At 36.4% G+C, this 20,715-nt stretch overlaps 1 protein-coding gene across 1 annotated transcript in view; it reads right to left on the bottom strand.

The window, feature by feature from the left end:
• ADAM7 (ADAM metallopeptidase domain 7) overlaps positions 1 to 19,521 on the bottom strand; it is a 65,003-nt gene extending 45,482 nt beyond the window's left edge. The window contains exons 1-3 of the mRNA XM_043554124.1: positions 19,470 to 19,521; positions 18,378 to 18,481; positions 13,625 to 13,701 (exon numbers count right to left, since the gene is read on the bottom strand). Of these exons, the coding sequence (XP_043410059.1) occupies positions 13,625 to 13,701; positions 18,378 to 18,481; positions 19,470 to 19,521 (233 nt within the window). The remainder of the gene's footprint in view (positions 1 to 13,624; positions 13,702 to 18,377; positions 18,482 to 19,469) is intronic.
• Between the last annotated feature and the right edge of the window lie 1,194 nt (positions 19,522 to 20,715).

The following is a 20,715-nucleotide window of genomic DNA, read 5'->3' on the forward strand; positions in this document are numbered from 1 at the left end:
TAATTATAGACTCATAGGTAGTTACAAAGATAGCGTAGCAGAATCTGATGTCTATGCACACCTCCCTCAATTTCCCCAGTAGTTACATCTCACATAATTATAGTACAATAACAAAACCAGAAATACACATTAGTCTATTGCATGTTTGTGTTCATGTGGCATTTTGTCATAGGTGTAATTTGCACCACTGCAATCAAGATACAGAACTATTCCACCAGAAAATGACCTCTCATCTCTCTCACTGATCCCAGGAGTACAATTGCTTCCCCTGAGGGAGGTTGCATGTTTGTTCTTTTTTTAAATTGCCAAATTGTTTTCGAGAGTGTTATATTGTTTAATATTCCCGTCAGCAATGTATTAATGATCCAGTATTCCTTATATCCTTTGCCAGCTTTCTGGCGACGTAATTATTGTTTTAGGTTTAGCCATTCTAATCGAATGAAATGATATTTCATTATAGTTTCATTTGCATTTCTTGAATGATTAATGATGCCACACATCTCTCAAATGCTTATTTATCACCCGTATATTGTCTTTGGTGAGATGTCTCTTCCTACCTTTCGCCTATTTTCTGATTGAATTGCTTGGGTTATTATTGTTGAGTTCTCAGAACTCTTTATTTTTCCAGACGCTAGTCCTCTGTCGGTTTGCCAGTGTCTCCTCCCAATTTGCAGCTTGTCTTTTCATCCTCATAATGAGACTTCGGTAGAGTTAAGCATTTTCAATTTCAATGAAGTCCGATTTATCAACTTTGTCTTTTATTTTATTAGTCATGTCAAATGAACTGATGTCAAGTGGAAGAATTCTTTGCCTTAGCCCAAGATCCTAAGATATTTGCTGTTTCATCTAAATGTATTATAGTTTTGCATTCTACACTGACACCCATGATCTATTTTGAGTTAATTTGGACATGAATTTGGTAAAAGCATTGAGATTTAGGTTGAGTTTCTTTTTTTTTTTTTGTATTTTTTTGCTGGATAGTTTCAGGACCTTTTGCTGAAGAGATTCTACCTCCTCCATTGATTTGCTTTACAAACTTTGTCAAAAAAGAGTTGGCTTTACTAGGGTGGAACTATTTCTGAGATTTCTATTTGATTCCATTGATCTCTGTGTCTATTGTCCTGACAGTCTGACTCTCTACATAATAGCTCTCAAAGTGATTACTCCTGGTTTTTTTTTCTTTTTTCAGATTTCTTTTTTTTTTTAATTTTTTTTTTTTCAACGTTTATTTATTTTTGGGACAGAGAGAGACAGAGCATGAACGGGGGAGGGGCAGAGAGAGAGGGAGACACAGAATCGGAAACAGGCTCCAGGCTCTGAGCCATCAGCCCAGAGCCCGACGCGGGGCTCGAACTCACGGACCGCGAGATCGTGACCTGGCTGAAGTCGGACGCTTAACCGACTGCGCCACCCAGGCGCCCCCAGATTTCTTTTAGCTACTCTAGTTCCTTTGTCTTCCCCTATAAGTTTTGGAATAATCTTCTCTATATTTATAAAAAGTCTTACAGTAATTTCAATGGGAATTGTGATAACCCTATATATCCACTGGAGAAATCAACATCTTTCCCATGTGGTCTTCCAATATAGCAATACAAAATAAGACCCCACCTATTTACATCTTTTTGATGATTTTCATCAGAATCTTGTAGTTTTCAGTGAACAAGCTTTGTATTTAGTTCTCTGATTTGTAACAGTTTTATTTCTTTTTGAACAGTTGCAAATGGTGTTACAGTTTAAACTTCAGTTTCCTCATGTTCATTGCGAGTGTTTAAATACAATTGATATTTTTATGATGCAATATTCTGTGACTTTGCTGAATGCACTTATTACGCCCAGAAGATGTTTTTTGTTTGATGTTTGGTTAGCCTGTTTGTCAGATTTTGTAGAATTTTCTATGCCAACCACTGTATGTCACCTGCAAGTAAGGACTTTTTTTTTTTCCTTCTACCTTTCCAATCTATATGTCTTTTATTTACTTTTGTTTCTTAGTTGAACTGACTAGATGTCCTGGGAATATGTTGACTAGCAGTAGTGAGAGTGTACGTATTTGCCTGGTTCCAGATTTTAGGAGGAAAACATTCAGTCTTTCACCTATGATAATCCTATTGCTGTAGGGTTTTGTAAATACTCGCTATCAAGTCAAGGACATCCTGTTATATTGCTAATTTTCTGAAATGTTTAATCATAAATGATTGTTGTATTTTAGCAAAAGCTTTTTTCTGTGCCAATTAATAATATCATGTGATTTTTTTCTTCTTTCCATTGTTAATATGGTAAATTATGTTGATTAATTTTAGAATATTGGGCCAGTACTGTATTCCTGGAAAAGATCCCATTTGGTTATGGTGTATGACTCTTGGTGTGCATTGTTGAATTCTATTTAATTTTGTTTATACTGTCTTTGTCTGGTTTAGGTATCAAAGTAATGTTGGCTTCATAAAATGAGAAGGGAAGTATCCTCTGTGTTTTGTGGAAGACATTGTATAAACACCATAAAGTTTAGTGATATTTTTCATCTGCCATTTTCAGTATTTATACAATTTGAAGTAATTATTAATATATTAAGACTTAAGTCTGCTATTTTATCATTTGTTCCTGTTTCTTCTTTTCTCATGTTTTAGTTTCCTTTTCCTGCCTTCTTATGGATTGCTTAAATATACTTTCAAATTCCATTTTGATTTATCTATAGCGTTTTTCAGCATACCTCCCTGTATAGGTTTTTTAGTGGTTACTCTAGATAATACATTTCATACATGTGTATGTATGTATATATAAAACGAACCAAGGTATGTCTTGGAATTGTTTGAGATTTATATATTGGAGATTGTCTGAGTTTATCCTGTTTTGAATTTGTTCAGCTTCTTGAACCTGTAAGTTTTTAGTGTCTCCTTTGCCAAATGGGGGTATTTTCAGTATCAAGGTATTCATTTGATATTTTTTCAGCTCCATACTCTTTCTCCTCTCCTTTGGGGTCTCTGATGACCTCAGTTTTTCATCTTTTACTTTATTACCACATATTCCTGAGAGTGGCTTTTTTTTTTCAGAAAATTTTCTTTGTTATTTAGATTGTGTAATTTCTATTATTCCATATTCACTGATTATTTTCTCCTGCCGTCTCTGTTCTTTTTTGTTTTTAATGTTTACTTTGAAAAAGAGAGTGAGAGAGCATGTGCACGAGTAGGGGAAGGGCAGACAGAGAGGGAGAGAGAGAATCCCAAACAGCCTCCAGGCTGAACACAGAGCCCAATGCAGGGCTCAATCTCACAATCGTGTTCGTGGCCTGGGCTGAAATCAAGAGTCAGATGCTTAACAACTGAGCCACCTAAGCATCCCTGCCCTCTCCATTCTGATATTGAGCCCATGCATTGAAAGTTTTATTTTTTCCATGTATTTTACTTTTCAGTTCTAAAATTTCCTTTAGATTCTTATTTATATCTTCTATTTTTTTCTGAGGTTTTCTATTCATCCCCTGAGACATTCTATTTTGTGTCATTTGTTTCAAGAATGTTTATAATTGTTCACTGAAGCATTATTTTTAATGTCTATTTCCTTTTTTATATTAAATATAGTTTATTGTCAAATTGGTTTCCATACAACACCCAGTGCTCATCCCAACAGGTGCCCTCCTCCATGCCCATTACCCACTTTCCCCTCTCTTCCACCCCCCATCAACCCTTAGTTTGTTCTCAGTCCTTAAGAGTCTCTTATGGTTTGCATCCCTCCCTCACTGTAATTTTTTTCCCTCCTTCCCCTCCCCCATGGTCTTCTGTTAAGTTTCTCAGGATCCACATACGAGTGAAAACATATAGTATCTGTCTTTCTCTGCCTGATTTATTTCACTTAGCATAATACCCTCAAGTTCCATCCATGTTGCTACAAATGGCCAGATTTCATTCTTTCTCATTGCCAAGGAGGAATCCATTGTATATATAAACCACAGCTTCTTTATCCATTCATCAGTTGATGGACATTTAGGCTCTTTCCACAGTCCGGCTATTGTTGAGAGTGCTGCCGTAAACAGCAGGGTACGAGTGCCCTTATGCATCAGCCCTCCTGTAGTTTATTTATTTTTAAGAGAGAGAGAAAGAGCAAGCAGGGGAGGGGCAGAGCGAGAGGGAGAGAGAGAGAACCCCAAGCAACCTCCACGGTGTCAGAACAGTGCCAGACATGGAGCTCAGTCTTACAAACTGTGAGATCATGACCCGAGCTAAAATCAAGAGTTGGATGCCTAACTGACTGAGCCACCCAGGTGTCCCTGTTCACTGAAGTATTTTTATGATGGATGCTTTGAAATTTTGTCTGATAATTCAAAGGTAAAATTCTGCCAGCAGACCCTGTGCTACAAAAATCAGTAAAAGAAGTCCTTCGGGCTCAAGGGATTGGCAGAAGATGGAAAATTGAATTTCTAAGAATAGAAAGATAGGAAATGATAAATAATTCAGGAAATAAAATTGTTTTTTCATTGAATTTCTTTCAGGTACACATGACCACTTTAAGCCAAAATTATAGCCATGCATCATGGAGTTCATGATACAATATTAATTTTAAATAAATATTGTAATATCTGAAATAAAAGTTTAAACCTAAAGCAGAGAGATATTTCTAAAAACCCAATAGATAAATAAAAAGCCAGTAAGGAAGGTAATAAAAAAATCAAATAATCCAAAGATCCAAAAAAGAAGACCAGAGAAACAAACAAACAACAACAATAAAAAACTCAGACAGATATCAAAAATTAAATACAACATAGCATTCAAAACATTAAATGTTAATGGATCAAACATTATAATTAGAAATCAGATTGTCAAAATTTGTTAAAAAACAGGACCCAACTACTTGCCAAATTACAAGAGACACATTTTAAATAGAAAGACAGATATGTTGAAGGAAATGGATGAAAAATAATACATTACACAAAGAGTATATATATGAAGGCTAGGATATTATGTTGATATCAGGTAAAATACACTTCCTGACAAGACAGATCTTGTATAATGACATAATGATAAAAGAATCAATTCACCAACATAGCTGGAGGTGTCATAAATCCAGACTTTAAGTTATACTATAAAGCAGTAGTAATCAAAACAGTATGGTACTGGCATAAAAAAATACACATAGATCAATGGAACAGACTAAAGCCCAGAAATAAACCCACAATTATATGGTGAATTAATCAACAAAGGAGGCAACAATGTGCAATGGGGAAAAGTCTCTTCAATAAATGGTGCTATAAGGGTGCCTGGGTGACCCAGAGAGTTAAGCATCTAACTTCGGCTCAGGTTATGATCTCACAGTTTGTGAGTTCAAGCCCCCCTTCAGGCTCTGTGCTGACAGCTCAGAGTTTGGAGCCTGCTTTGGATTCTGTGTCTCCCTGTCTCTGCCCCACTCGTATTTACACTCTGTCACTCTCTGTCTCTCAAAAATGAATAAAATGTTAAAAAACAATTTTAATGGTGCTGCAAAACTGGACAGCTACAAACAAAAGAATGAAACTGGACCACTTTCTTACACCATCCCCAAAAAATAAGCTCAAAATGGATTAAAGATATAAATGTGAGTCCTGAAACCATAGAAATCTTAGAAGAGAACACAGGCAGTAACTTCTCTGAAATTGGCCATAGCAACATTTTTCTAGGTAAGTCTCCAGGGTCAAGAGAAACAAAAGCAAAAAATAAACTATTGGGAAATCAATATTAAAAGCTTCTGTACAGCAAAGGAAACAATCAACAAACCTAAAAGACAACTTACTGAATGGAAGAAGATATTTGCAAATGACATAGCTAATATAGGATTAGTATCCAAAATGTATAAAGAACTTAAATAACTCAACATCAACAAAATGAATAATCCCATTTAAAAAATGGGCAGAAGACACGAATAGACATTTCTCTAAAGAAGACATCCAGATGTCCAACAGGCACATGAAAAGATGCTCAACATCACTCATCATCAGGGAAATACAAATCAAAACATAATGAGATATCACATCACACCTATCAGAATGGCTAAAAGCACAAGGATGTGGAGAAATAGGAACCCTTTTGCACTGGTGGTGGGAATGCAAACTGGTGTAGCCACTGTGGAAAACAGTATGGAGGGTGTTCAAAAAATTAAAAACAGAATGACCCTATGATCCAGTAATGGTGCTACTAGGTATTTACTTAAAGAATACAAAAACACTAATTTTAAAGGATATATGCATCTCTATGTTTACTGCAGCATTATTTACCATAGTCAAATTATGGAAGCAGCCCAAGTGTCCATTGATAGATGAACAGATAAAGAAGTGATATCTATACATGCAATGGAATACTATTCAGTCATGAAAACAAATGAAATCTTGCCATTTTCGAAGAACGGGGCTGGATCTAGAGAGTATAAGGCTAACTGAAATAAACAGTCAGAGAAAGACAAATATCATATGATCTCACTCATATGCGGAACTTAAGAAACAAAACAAATAAATAAAATAAAAGAGACAAACAAAGAAACAGACTCTTAACCATAGAGAACAGATTATTATCAGAAGGAAGTGGGAGGGGGGAAATGGATGAAATAAGTGAAGGGGATTAAGATACACTTATTTTGATAAGCCCTGAGTAATATATGGATTGATGAGTGACTATGCCTACACCTGAAAGTAATATAACACTGTATATTAACTACACTGAAATTCAAATTAAAAAAAAAAAAGTTACTGGGAACTGGAGGAAAAATAGAATCAATTCACAGTAAAAAAATTATAAATATGTCTGAACCTAATAGCTAAGCTTCATAATACATGAAACAAATATTAAAGGAATGGAAAAGAGAGAAAAATGGAAAGAAGAAAAACAATTTCAAAAACCATGGTTAAATATTTTGACACTCCTCTCTCAGCAATGGACAGAGAAAATAGACACATAAATTAAATAAAAATAATTCTGAATAATCCACCACTTTTTCTAATTGCTGTTTATAGAATGCTTCACCCAACACTGTAAAATACATATTCTTTTCAAGTGCACATGTATGTTTAATAAGTTAGAAACATGCTTGGCTATAAAAAATTGTAATACATTTTTTTAAAATATGATGTTATAAAAACTATATTCTTCATCAAAAATAGAATTAAAATAGAAAAATTTGACACAACGATATATTTTTTAAAAAACACCAAATATTGGGGGGCGTCTGGATGGCTCAGTAGTTAAGTGTCTGACTTTAGCTCAGGTCATGATCTCATGGTCTGTGAGTTCGAGCCCCATATCAGGTTCTGTGCTGACAGCTCAGAGCCTGGAGCCTGCTTCAGATTCTGTGTCTCCTTCTCTCTCTGCCCCTCCCCAGCTCATGCTCTGTCTCTCTTTCTCTCAAAAATAAATAAACATTAAAAAAATTTTTTTAACTCCAAATGCTGGAGTTAAATAGCCACTCTTAAGTAATACATGAGCCAAAGAAGAAATCTCAAAAGAAATTACAAAATATTTTGGAATAAATGATAATAAAAATACAACATATCAAGATTTTTGAGATGCATCTAAATTTATGTTTAGAAGAAATGTCATAGCTTTAAATACTTTAAATACTTATGACAGAACACATGAAATGTTTCTGTAAAAAGAGAAAAGTAACCATTAAATAAGTGGGACAAATAAAATAATAAAGATAATAAAATGAATCAGTGAAATAAACAGTAACATTAGTAAAATAAAATTTTAGTTATTTGAAAATATCAAATTGATAAACTCCTTTATATTAGTCAAAGAAAAAAGAGAACTCAAATAACCAATATTAGATATTATAAAGAGATTATCTCTAAAGATATTACAGACATTAAAAGAATAGAATAGAATGAGTAGAACGAAAGAATAGAATGAGGGAAAAAAAGAATAGTAAGAATATTATGAAACACCTTATGCCAAAAATTTGACAACTTAGATGAAATATACATTTTCCTTGTAAATTACAACTTAAAACTGACTCAATATGAAGGAAATCTGAATAAGCCTTTATTAATAAGATCGAATTTGTAATCATAAAACCTCATTCCCACACATACACAAAAAAATCCTCAAGGCACAGAAAGTTTCATTTAGGAATTCTAACAAACATTCCAAAAATGTCCTTTATAAATATAAGAAAAGAGAATACTTTCTAATTCATGTTATGAGATCACCATAATCCTAATATAAATATCTGACTATGACATTACAAAAAATGAAAAATACAGAATAATATTAATCACTAACTTGGTTTTAAAACCCTTAACAAAATAATAGTAAACTGAATACAGCAAAGAGTTTTCTTCCAAGAGTGCAAAGATGGTTTAGTATTCACAAATCAATTACTGAAATTGACATATGGACATTTCAATAGTTGAAGACAGAACACTTGCAGCAAATTTCTCAGGCAACTATCTTAATCTAGTAAGGTAAACCAGTGACAATTCTCTTAGCAATATCATATTAATCTTTTAATATTGAATACTTTCCCCTTAAAATAAAAAATAATGAATGGTTGCCAACTCTCATTACTTCTACTCAAATTATACTGGAGTTCTTAATCATTGGAATAAGATATAGAAATAGAAGGAATAATGACTAGGAAGAAAGTAGTAAAACTGTCCATATTTGCTGTTGAAAATCCTTAAGCAACCTACAGAACAATCAATAGATTCATAGATGAAACCCTAATAGAAAAATAAAATAATGAGAAGCAGTTCTGCTTACAAGAACGCCACAAACATTACACATGTAGAAATAAATTTAACAAAAGACATGTGAGAGCTCTACACTATAAACTACAAAACACTGTTGATAGCAATTAAAGACCTAAGTAAATATAGAGATACGACATGAAGAGTTTTAATGTTATTGATATCAATTCTCTCCAAATTGATATGCACATTCAATAAAACTCCAAACAAAATTCCAGGGCTTTTAAAAAATAAAATTAACAAATGGGGCGCCTGGGTGGCTCAGTCAGTTAAGCGTCCGACTTTGGCTCCGGTCATGAACTTATGGTTTGCTTCAGATTCTGTGTCTCCCTCTCTCTCTGCCCCTCCCCTGCTCATGCTCTGTCTCTCGGTCTCAAAAATAAAGAAAGATTAAAAAAATTAAAAATAAATAAAATAAAATTACCAAATGGATTCTAAATTTTAGAAAAATGGAAAGGATCTAGAGTTTTTAATTTCTTAAAGAGTAGAACAAAGTTGGGAGAGGTTACCCAAACTGGCTTTTGATTTACTATAAAGCTGCAGTAAACAAGACAATGTGGTCATGGATTCAGGATTGAAAAGTAAATGAACAGGATACACTAGAGAGATCCCAGAAATAATCATTGGGTTTTATTTAAGGTATGAAAGCAATCCAATGCAGAGAAAGGCAATGTAACAAAATGGGCTGGAATAACTAGCTAAGCATACGGAAAGATAAGAACCTTGACCTTCCCACAAATTGCCCACACAGGCACACATTCACGACAATAGCAGATCAAATCTAAAAACCAAACCAATGAAGACGTTAGAAGACAGTTCACATAAAGCAATTACCATAAATGAAACGTGTGATAAATTAAAATTGTTTTCAAACGATAAATTTTTACTTTTTAGGAGACACAATTAAGAAAATGAATAAAAAATCACAGAATGGAAAACGCCATTAACAGATATATTTGACCAAGAGCTGATCTTCAAGATATAAAAAGATACTAAAAAAAGTTTTCAACAGGGGCTGCAAGTTTATTAAAAATGAAATATTACCACAAACTTACTAGTGTAACTAAAATTATAAAGGGGAGCCCCTGGGTGGCTCAGTCAGATAAGCCTCCAACTTTTGATTTCCGCTCAAGTCATGATCTCACATTTAGTGAGATTGAGCCCTGCATCCGGCTCTGTGCTCTCAGTGCAGGGCCTGCTTGGGATTCTCTGCCACTCTTACTCTCTCTGTCCCTCACCTTCCTCTCTCTCTCTCAAGACAAATAAATTAAAAAAAAAATTATAATGATGAAGACGACAGGGAGCAACTAGAATTCTCATACATTGTAATATACAAAATTGTACAACCACTTTGGAAACTGATTGGAAGCCTTTTATTTATTTATTTATTTATTTATTTTTATTCTTTTTTAAAAATTGTTATGTTTATTTTTGAGAAAGAGAGAGAGAGAGAAGACAGAGAGAGACAGAGTGCAGGCAGGGGAGGGGCAGAAAGAGAGGGGACACAGAATTCGAGGCAGGCTCCAGACTCTGTGCCGACAGCAGAGAGACTGATGTGGGGCTTGAACTCACAAACCTCAAGATCATAACCTGAACCGAAGTCGGATGCTTAACTGACTGAGCCACCCAGGCAGCCCCAATTTTTTTTTTTTTAAGTAACACTCTATGACCCAGAAATTTCACTCCTTGGCTTTGACCAAGGAGAAATGAAAGCACGTATCATATAAAGGCTATACAAGAATGCCCATTTAAGCTTTACTTGTGATGGCCAAATCCTGGAAAGAGCTTAGGCTGTCCAACAATGGGAGACTAAATAAATAAACTGTAGTATATTTATATGATGGAATAGTACTCAGAATGTAAAAGACTCAAACTTCTGATACGTGGAACTACATGAACGAGTCTCATTAATGCAATGCTGAATTAAAGAAGCCGTATGCAAAAGAGTACATGTGGTGTAAACCTATTTATAAGAACTTCCAGAATGGACAAAAATAATTTGCAGTTGATGAACCTCTATGAGCAGGTTTTGAGGGGAATCGATTAGGAAAAAACAGAAGTAAATTTTCTGAGTGACACTTCTTCTATAGTTCATTTTTGTAAAAATTTGGGTAACACAGGTATGCGCATTTGCCAAAATTCAATGAATATACACTTAAGGTATGTGCATTTCTTTGTATAAAAATTTTAAATGAGAAGAAAAAAACTGTAAACAAATATTAAATTCTAATGATCTGCTGCTTGTTGAAGTATGTAGTGGGAAGTTATGTTAATGTCTAAAATGTATAAAAATAAGATGATGGGGGCGCCTGGGTGGCGCAGACGGTTAAGCGTCCGACTTCAGCCAGGTCACCATCTCGCGGTCCGTGAGTTCGAGCCCCGCGTCGGGCTCTGGGCTGATGGCTCAGAGCCTGGAGCCTGTTTCCGATTCTGTGTCTCCCTCTCTCTCTGACCCTCCCCGGTTCATGCTCTGTCTCTCTCTGTCCCAAAAATAAATAAACGTTGAAAAAAAAATTAAAAAAAAAATAAGATGATGGATGGATGGATGGATGGATAGGTGGATGAATAAATGGATGGATGGATGGATGGATAGAGGAATGGATAGACAGGAAAATAGGATATAAAACAAGCATATTAAAATGTTAATGGGTATATGTTATATCTATATCTTCTTGGGATTATGGGTATATGTGTATTCGTGGGTATATAAATGTTCACTCTAAAATTATTTCAACTAAAAATAAAATAAAATAAAATAAAATAAAATAAAATAACTTCAACTTTGCTCTCTGTGTGAAATTTTTTTATAACAAACTGTTGGTTAAAAATGAAAGACATACAACAGGTAAATAAAACACAATCATATTTGTGGTTATTTTCAAAACACATAGGTATAACTTTTGGTAAAGTGCTTGATTATATAACATATTCTAAATTAATGTTTCTTTTGCCTCATATATACATACATATATAACTTTTCACCTATTATTGGATTTACTGTAGTGAAAACTAAGTTGACCCAATCAGTGTTTCCACTGGATGAATAAAAATCTGATCAGACATGGTTGGTCTATGAAGATTTACCTCTATTTCTCAATATCAGCTTATAAAATGAGTATTTGGTATGGTTAAAACCAAGTCAGATGAAACTCACAGGGGAAATATGGGAAAAAGTGGCTATAAAAAGCAAAACCCAAGACAAAAATCTAAATTAATAAGATCAAGTTTCTGTTTGTTACCATAAGATATGAAAACATCTGAATAAGTAGTATTCACAGATTTGAAAGGCTCCATGGTATGTACTAAATTCACTTACTTCTTGGAGGGGACTGAAGTAATGTGGTCCATCAGAAGTATCAATATTAGATTAAACTACTTGATATGTCCACAAGTCTATAATATGCCACTCCAGGCTGATTAACAGAATTACACAATAGCTAATATATAATGAGATTTGGCTACTTGAGGCATAGGCAGCATGGAGTAATTTCGAAAACAGGTAGATCTGAGTTAGAGAATCAGCACCATCATCTGCACTGTGACCCTGACAGGTTTTTGCTTCAGTGAACCTATGATTTTTCCTCGGTAAAATAAAAGTAAAATCATATATTTGCTTGTATGGATATTGTGGGAATTAAGAGAGCACTTTGAGAGAAGGCATATAGAAATTGCTCAGTAAATGCTAGCCTTCTTCCATCCTGAGAATGTATGCAGCGTTTGAATAAATTATCAATAGAATTATGTTCTTAGATTAATTCTATTTCTGTGCATCTGTCCAGTGGGCAACTCTGGAGTAGAAGAAAGGTTTTTTGTTTGTTTCTTTGTTTTATATTTCTTGTTGTTCTTTTTAGCTAATAGGCTAGAGTCTCAATTCTTTTTTTTTTTTTTTTTTTGAGAGAGAGAGAGAGCGCGTGCGCACATGCAATTGGGAGAGTGGCAGAGGGAGAGAAAAACAGAATCTCTTTGTTGTTGTTGTTTTTATTTTTTTTTAATTTGAATATAATTTATTGTCATATTGGCTTCCATAAAACACTCAGTACTCATCCCAACAAGTGCCCTCCTCCATGCCCATCACCCACTTGCCCGTCTCCTCCAGCCCCCATCAACCCTTAGTTTGTTCTCAGTCCTTGAGAGTCTCTTATGGTTTGCCTCCCTCCCTCTCTGTAACTTTTTTTTCCCCTCCTCTCCCCCATGGTCTTCTGTTAAGTTTCTCAAGATCCACAAATGAGAAAGACAGAATCTCTAGCAGGCTCCACACTCAGCAGAGAGCCAGACATGAGACTTGATCCCACAATCCTGGGATCATGACCTGAGCCAAAATCTAGAGTCTGATGCTCAATCACCTGAGCCACCCAGGTGCCCTCCAAACCTTCAGTAGAGTTACCCTTCCACTTAGCATTTAATAATTCTTCATGATTTTAATGTTTGGGTCTGGGAGGCAGAGCTATCGTGTGTAGGAATGGCCCAAAGAAAACTGATGGAAATTTAACCATAACAACACAGAAGTTGTAAAGAAAGCTAAGGAAGAAATGAAGGCCATTAGAATTATTTAGCTAACACAAGATAACCTGTTGAAGTAAATTCTTCCCAGTTCTGGTTTATTCTCCCACGGAACTTGGTTTGATATCTATTTTAAAGAACTTAGCAGTCCACTCTAAAAAGCCATGTTTTTCAAATTTCCTTTGTTCCACTGATTCACAAAGGACTCCAAGTTTCCAAATAAAGAGTAACTTGGGAACTGAAGGGCAGTGTCTGTAATTGTTGTTAAGATGTCGAAATGCAAGGGGCTTATATTAGAAGACTAGGAATTCAGAATATATACAGGTAACAGTGACTTGACGAATTCACTTCGCTGGCAGTTTTTACAAAAGCTGAGATACTACAGACTAATACCTCTATAACGTGGTGAATTATAATAGAACTTACCTTGATTTTAAAAGGTGAAGTATTAAGGTTTTTCTAGTTAGCCTTAGTTCATACAACAATTCTTCTTCATAAGTTTCCTGCAAAACAATATCCATTGCATGGCTTAAACGTGTGCTCATTTGGTGTGTGTTGGGATGGGGAGTGGGGTGGATCCTGGGATAAATTAGACTTTATCAATCAATCTGGCAACCCAGCAGTAAGGGCCAGACAAAATGATCAATACGGATTAGACTGAGTGAACGAGAACCAATATATGGAGGATTTTGCTTGTAAGTTATGTTTTCGTTAAATTTTTTGATGGGCATTTTTTCTAGTTATAAAATAAAATGAAATGAAAGGAAAATATTTATAGTCTCTGCTCATAGAGCTTTTGTTTATGTATTTTTAACAATTTTGGGTATAGTGTTTTATAGTCTACTGTCTCACATAAAAATAAATTATGACCATCACCATTTTCCTATCCCAATAAATGTTTTTCATAGTATGTATTTTATGGCTGAAAAGCACAATGTTAAATTATTTAAACTATATCCATATCAGAAATTTGATTTGAGGTATTCACTGTAGTTAGACATAATTTCTTTATTGGCAAGGTGGAAAAAATGCAAAGCTTTTAGAGAAATACTGCAAAATAACCTGAAGAAAGGAAGCACAAAATTAGAATTTCACTAGAAATTTACAGTGGTTCTTGTTTTTTTGCCTTAGATGTTAACAGTAATGAATTGATAACTTATTGTGACAAATTGTTTTCTTCGATGACCATTGGGAGTGACATTTTTCTTCTGTTCATTTAGTTTATGTTGTTATTTGTATACTCGTATATGATTTCCTAATTTATATCCTTTAACTATTTTCTTTTGTGGTATTTTCTTTCTTTATAATTCATAAGAACTATTTTTTTTTCAACGTTTATTTATTTTTGGGACAGAGAGAGACAGAGCATGAACGGGGGAGGGGCAGAGAGAGAGGGAGACACAGAATCGGAAACAGGCTCCAGGCTCTGAGCCATCAGCCCAGAGCCTGACGCGAGGCTCGAACCCACGGACCGCGAGATCGTGACCTGGCTGAAGTCGGACGCTTAACCGACTGCGCCATCCAGGCGCCCCCATAAGAACTATTTATAATTTCAGGATTTACAGTTAGGTCATATGTCTAGCACATTTCTTTAGTTTATTGTTCACCCATGTATTCAATAGCTGTCATTTCAGGCATACTGATCATATGGAAAATACAATGGTGCACAAGATAGAGGTCACTGCCCTTATGGAAGCTATAGCTTGGCAAAGACGAAAATCAATCAAATGTAACTGAGTATTATTAAGCATCATAATAGGAGAAATGAAGTGACTGTGTGAGGGATGTAGAAAGAGGAGTCAGGGGCAGAGAACAGCACATGCAAAAGCTCTGAGGTAAGAAAGAGCTCGACATGTTTGAGAAATCCAGAAGAGTTCAACATGGCGGGAAAAGCAAATGTAAACTGAATAAATACGAAAAACGCCAAGGTAGGAAGGCGCCAAATCAGGTAACAACTAGTCACTTAAGAAGATTTGGACCTTATCCTAAGAGCCAAGAGAAGAAAAAAAGCAGAAGTAGGTATGGTATTTTAGGTGGTTTACTTATTATGGGTAATGGATCAGCAAAAATCACAACCGTAGGCAGGAAAAGCATTTAAAGACTGTTGCTGGATTATAGGTCACTTGGGCAGGGGAGTGGAAGCAATGATAAGGCGGGGAGGGTCAATAATTTCAAAGGATATTTATTTACATGCTGGAATCAGCTCAGTGATTCTTTGATGGGGGAGGCACAAGTGAGGAGTGAAGAATTCCCTCAGGCTTCTAGTTTGTTTAAACTATGCTATTGAAATGAGGGTCTTCTGAAAAGGGGCAGCTTTGAGGAAAGGAGAGGGGAGTTCTGTGTTTGTTGAATGTGAGGTGTGCATGAGGGCATTTTTGACTGCAAGTTTAACGTAAAATTAGGAGTTTAGCATAAACACATAATTCACAGTGGGCCAGCAAGAACCTGTGTGTTTATTCAAATAAGAAGGGTGGAATTGCCTTTACAAACACGAGGAACCGTATACATTGTGTATTAGCTAATATTCAGACACTATTGTTAATATTGTTAAATGTGACATTATCGTTATTCTTGTCCTTACTATTGTTTCTACATGAACAGAATTTTGTGATTTTATATTTAATTTAGAATTTTATTAATCTTATTTAATTCAATTTTTTTTAATTTTTTTCCTCTTAACACTTATTTATTATTGGGAGACAGAAAGAGACAGAGCATGAACATGGGAAGGGCAGAAGGAGGAGGAAACACAGAATCCAAAGCAGGCGCCAGGCTCTGAGCTGGCAGCACAGAACCCGACGCGGGGCTCGAACTCACAGACCGCGAGATCATGACCTGAGCCGAGGTCGGACGCTTAGCTGACTGAGCTACCCAGGGGCCCCAAATTTGTTTTCATTTTAGACTTAGAGAAAAGTTGAAAAGATAATACAGAGAATCCCCATGGACCCCACAACTCAGATTTCCATATTGCTAATATCTTACATGACTATTATGTACCTATCACAACTTATGAACCAAGACTACCATTATCAATTAATGTATACATTTATACAGATTTCCTTAATTTTGTTTAAAGTCCTGTCTTAGGATCCCATCCAGGGCAGCACATTACATTCAGTCATGCTTCTTTAGGATCCTCTATGACAGTTTCTCAGACATTCTTTATTTTTCTGAAAACGTTGACAGTTTTGAAGAGTAACAATCAAGTATTTTATAGGTTGTCCCTCAACTTAGGTTTTTCTTAAATTTTTCTTATTACTGGATTGGGACTGTGGAGATTTGAGGGAAAAAAGTGCCATTTTCATCGCATCATACTAAAAGTACCTACTATCAACATGAGTTATTACTGATGATGTTAACCTTGATCGGCTCACTGAGGTGACATTTGTCAGCCTTTCTCCACTTCAAGGTAACAGTGTTTCTCCCCTTCCATGTTCTTCTCTATGGAGAAGTCACTATGCACAGTCCATGCTTAAAGGGTGGGGAGTTATGTCCATCTCCTGGAAAGGGTAGTGCCTATGTCAATTTTTTCACTCTTATGAATAGATTTGTCTATCCCCCCTCAATTTATGGGGGGGATATGGGTTCATGAGCATTAATTTATCTTTCTTTATGGTCCAAAACTATGTTATTAATTTTGTTGCTCAAATTGTCCCTTCTTTCGCTACTGGGAGCTCCTTCCTTTGGCTCCTATGTTCTTTTGACACACTCCCATCGATGCAAATTTGGGTTGTTTGAGAATTTCCTCACTTTCTGGTAGCATAAGATGCTTCAAACTCATCTTGTATAATTCCTGCCCCAGGCCAGGCTCATCTTGCATACTCATAATGGGACTTTTAAAGCTTTTATTTTGAGAGAGAGAGAGAGAGAGAGAGAGAGAAGAGGGGGAGGGACAGAGAGAGAGGGAGAGAAAGAGAGAGAATCCCAAGCAGACTCTGTGCTGACAACACAGATCTAGGGCTCGATCTTACGAACAGTGAGATAATGACCTAAACAGCGATCAAGAGTTGGACACCTAACTGACTGAGCCACTCAAGTGCCCCCATATGGGACTTTTAACATAAGTCCTGATTTGCACAATGGTGGTAAAAGATTGGCTTTGCCCTCTTGGGTGAGTACCAAACTTCAACCAATAAAAGTTTTGCTTTTTTTTTTATTGTTGACCTGCAATGTTATATTAATAAAACGTTTAAGAAGGTGATAAAGGAATTGGAGATCAAGAGAATACACTATTTGTAAGGAGATAACTAGAGAAAAAATGGCTAGACGTTATCTCCTGATGGCCGCAGGTGGAGAGTTGCATTTTCATGATCTCAAGCCATGGGAAAGACATTTAGGTGGGATCTTTTGGAATGCTGAAATGTGTCATGCTTATGACTGAGAAACCTAACAAATGAGAGCATGGAGGGCTGGCTCTTCTAGTTTTGGAGGGAAGAAAAGCAGCTGCCCTGGGAAAAGTTTACCCACTCAAAAAACGTTGGAGCAAAGTGACAGTCAGTATTCTCCATGGACCAAGTAAGAAACCTAAGGCTCACAATGCAACTGCCTGGTAATAAATATCTAAGGACAGTCATTGAATGCCTTTCATAGTAGCGGGAGTTGAAAAATTACCTAATTTTGAAGCTTGTTTCCTATTATATGTATTACATATTGTCTGCATAAACATTTGGGTTTTTTTTTTAAATAAAATCTTAAATGCTTATGTTTTAACACCTGAATAAACACTATTCTAAGCAACAGGCCAAATGTGTTCCCGTGAAAGTTGTCCAACTTTGCTGCAGAAAGCTGCTGTAAAGCAAACAAACCTGCATGTTACACCTCTGAGAAAGCAAAATGCTCAGAGATTACATTCCACGGGCACCAGCTCAGAACAAACGAAGTTGCCTTAAATCAGTCCGGAAAGCTGTTAGTGGAAATCCTCTGTTAATGGAAGATTTTAAATGGCACCCTCTAAAATCCAAATTTTACTCCATCTTATGTCCTAATCCATCAAAAGCTTGCTGCCTCCACAACCCTCGCCCCCACCAAGCACACGCTGTACCCTGGGCGGTGGGGGGGGGGGGGGAGTCCGCAGAAACATCGAGACTCCTCTCTTGTTCAGTTCGGATTGGAGCACGAGCTGGCTTTCTACATATCCTGTGAATGCAATAAATCCAATTTATTCAATCCAAACGTGTACCTGTATGTCATAATCATGGATGTGCCAAACATCTCTCTTCTGCATCAGAGGAAGCCTTTTTGGATACACCAGTTCTTGGCCCTCCACTCCAAGGATTACCTTTTCTAAAAGGAAACATAAGGGGGAAAATACATCCGGCATTAACGTTCACCCACAGCGACTGGAGAACGAATAGTCTCACAGAGTTCACTTGCCCCCAGTTAGCAGTCATGTACAGCATCACTAGGAAATAGATCCCCATTCACAGGTGAGGAAATTGAGACTGTCATTTCCAAATTGGGAAAATACAAGCAAAATTGGAAAGTAGACCAAAAAACCATGAGGTCCTTTGGCTTTTTCCATCTCTCCACCTTGTTCTGCGGTTGCCTGTCTCCTCACGCCTGTCTCTGGATTCCGCCGCCTGTCCCAGCCTGCCCTGGGATGGATCGTAGATGGTAAATTACCGATTTTAGTGTCAATTACCGATTTTTGTCTCTCAGGAACATTTGCATTTGAAACCTTGACCCTCTTAGATACATACAGGCCTTTCTCTTGCTAAAAAAGGTTTGAGGTACTCTTGAATCAGTGCTGGACATAATAGTCTACACAACCGGTGGCCATCTGTGAGGTGAGCCCTGGTAACCTCCCTGAAGAGCGATAGGGAGGAAAGACCATAGGATTTTAGAATCTGCTCTTATCTGAATCAAATAAGTTTTACCAGTTTATTAGCAGTGTGACCATAAATACTATATCCATTCTCTCTGATCTGTATATATTATTCTCAATTCCTTTATCTATAAAGTGGAGACAGTAACTTAGAATTTTACGTGTGCTAATGTACAAAGTGGCCAATGGCCAGCTCTACGTGTGCAATGTTGCAGATATCCAGAAATGTCCATTCCTTCCTCCTTCTTGGTGTAAATCAGAATATATGAGACCGAGTCTCATAGAATCTCAGTATTTGTCATAACTGGCCCAAGTCCTACGCTATGTTCTCAGCGAAATCATCCATGGGAATTCCTGTTTTTATCATTTACAGTTTCAATTTTGTGACTAAAGAGACATCACCTCATAGCCTAGTAAGAAAACCCTAATAAAAAGATTAAGACATACCTTTAATCTGAGAGATGAGTATGATCATGAAAAGCAAAGTCCCGGGGAACATTCTGAAGGATTCTGGTGGAAGGGGGCACAGGTGCTTGAGAAAAGATGCACACAGCTCCCGCCCTTGCTTCCTCAGCGGGGTCAAAGAGCCCAACAGATGGACAGACAGTTTTGATGCAGCACAAGGAAGTGTTCCTTGCTCGTGTTGCATCATTTGTGAGGTGCCTGAGGCTAAAACCCGGAGGGTTGACATCATGTACTAATTAAAAGGACTACTGAGGTGCTGTCATGGGGGTGGACTGGGCAGAGATCCCTGCTTCGTGCCTGATATAAAAACAATTCTAGAGGTACTAAAAATCCTAAAGTGAAAAAAAATCATGTGGGTCTTAGAAAAAAAACATTAAAGAACGTTTATATAAACTTGGGTTGATGAAGGTGCATAGGAAGAATGCCATGTGTAGGAATTGTAAAGGAAGGTTTGTTAAAACCAGTTAGAAATACTGAAGCCTTTTTTCCCCTAGCTATTAAAGAAAAGCCTATGCCACGTGGGGCAGGGGCATAATGGCCTTTCTAATGGTGCCCCAAACACAAGATATTAATTCATATCCCACCCCCAGCCTCCACTCCTACCCTTATAAAAGAACCCAGAGTCCTGAGGCAAGAAGAGAAAATGAGGGGAGATAACTTGATCTCCCCCCCCCACCAGTTTTATCAAGATATAACTAACAGACAGCACTGTGTAAGTTTAAGGTGCATGGTGCAATGACTTGATTTACTCTTATTGTAAGTTTTAGCACAGTAAGTGTAATTGACATCCATCATCCCCCTACAGATGGAGACACACACACAAAAAAATGGCTTTTTCTTTGTAATGAGAGCTCTTAGCATCTACTCTCTAAATCACATATGAATTTAAATGAAAAGACAAAAACTCCAGGAATGTATGCAAGGTAAGGGTAAGGGTAAGGGTGAATATCCTTATAATATGGAGCTCCTTCAAATCAATACGAAAAATAAGACATTAATAGACACATGCGCGAAGAACCTGTATAAGCCTATCTCTATGCCTACGATCTCTTCTTATGTTAGAAGAGATATCCCTTTGCCAATATCATCCTTTGGTGTTTGGGATTCTGTCTCCTCCCCCATCTCATATTATTGATTATCCCTCTAATATTCCCATAAATTGAACCAATCTATGATAACTAGAAGCATTCTTTTAATATTTAAATAAGTTTAAGTCTCTTCCTTTCAA

This window comes from Prionailurus bengalensis, chromosome B1, assembly GCF_016509475.1.
Source record: "Prionailurus bengalensis isolate Pbe53 chromosome B1, Fcat_Pben_1.1_paternal_pri, whole genome shotgun sequence".
In the NCBI taxonomy this organism is placed as follows: domain Eukaryota; kingdom Metazoa; phylum Chordata; class Mammalia; order Carnivora; family Felidae; genus Prionailurus; species Prionailurus bengalensis.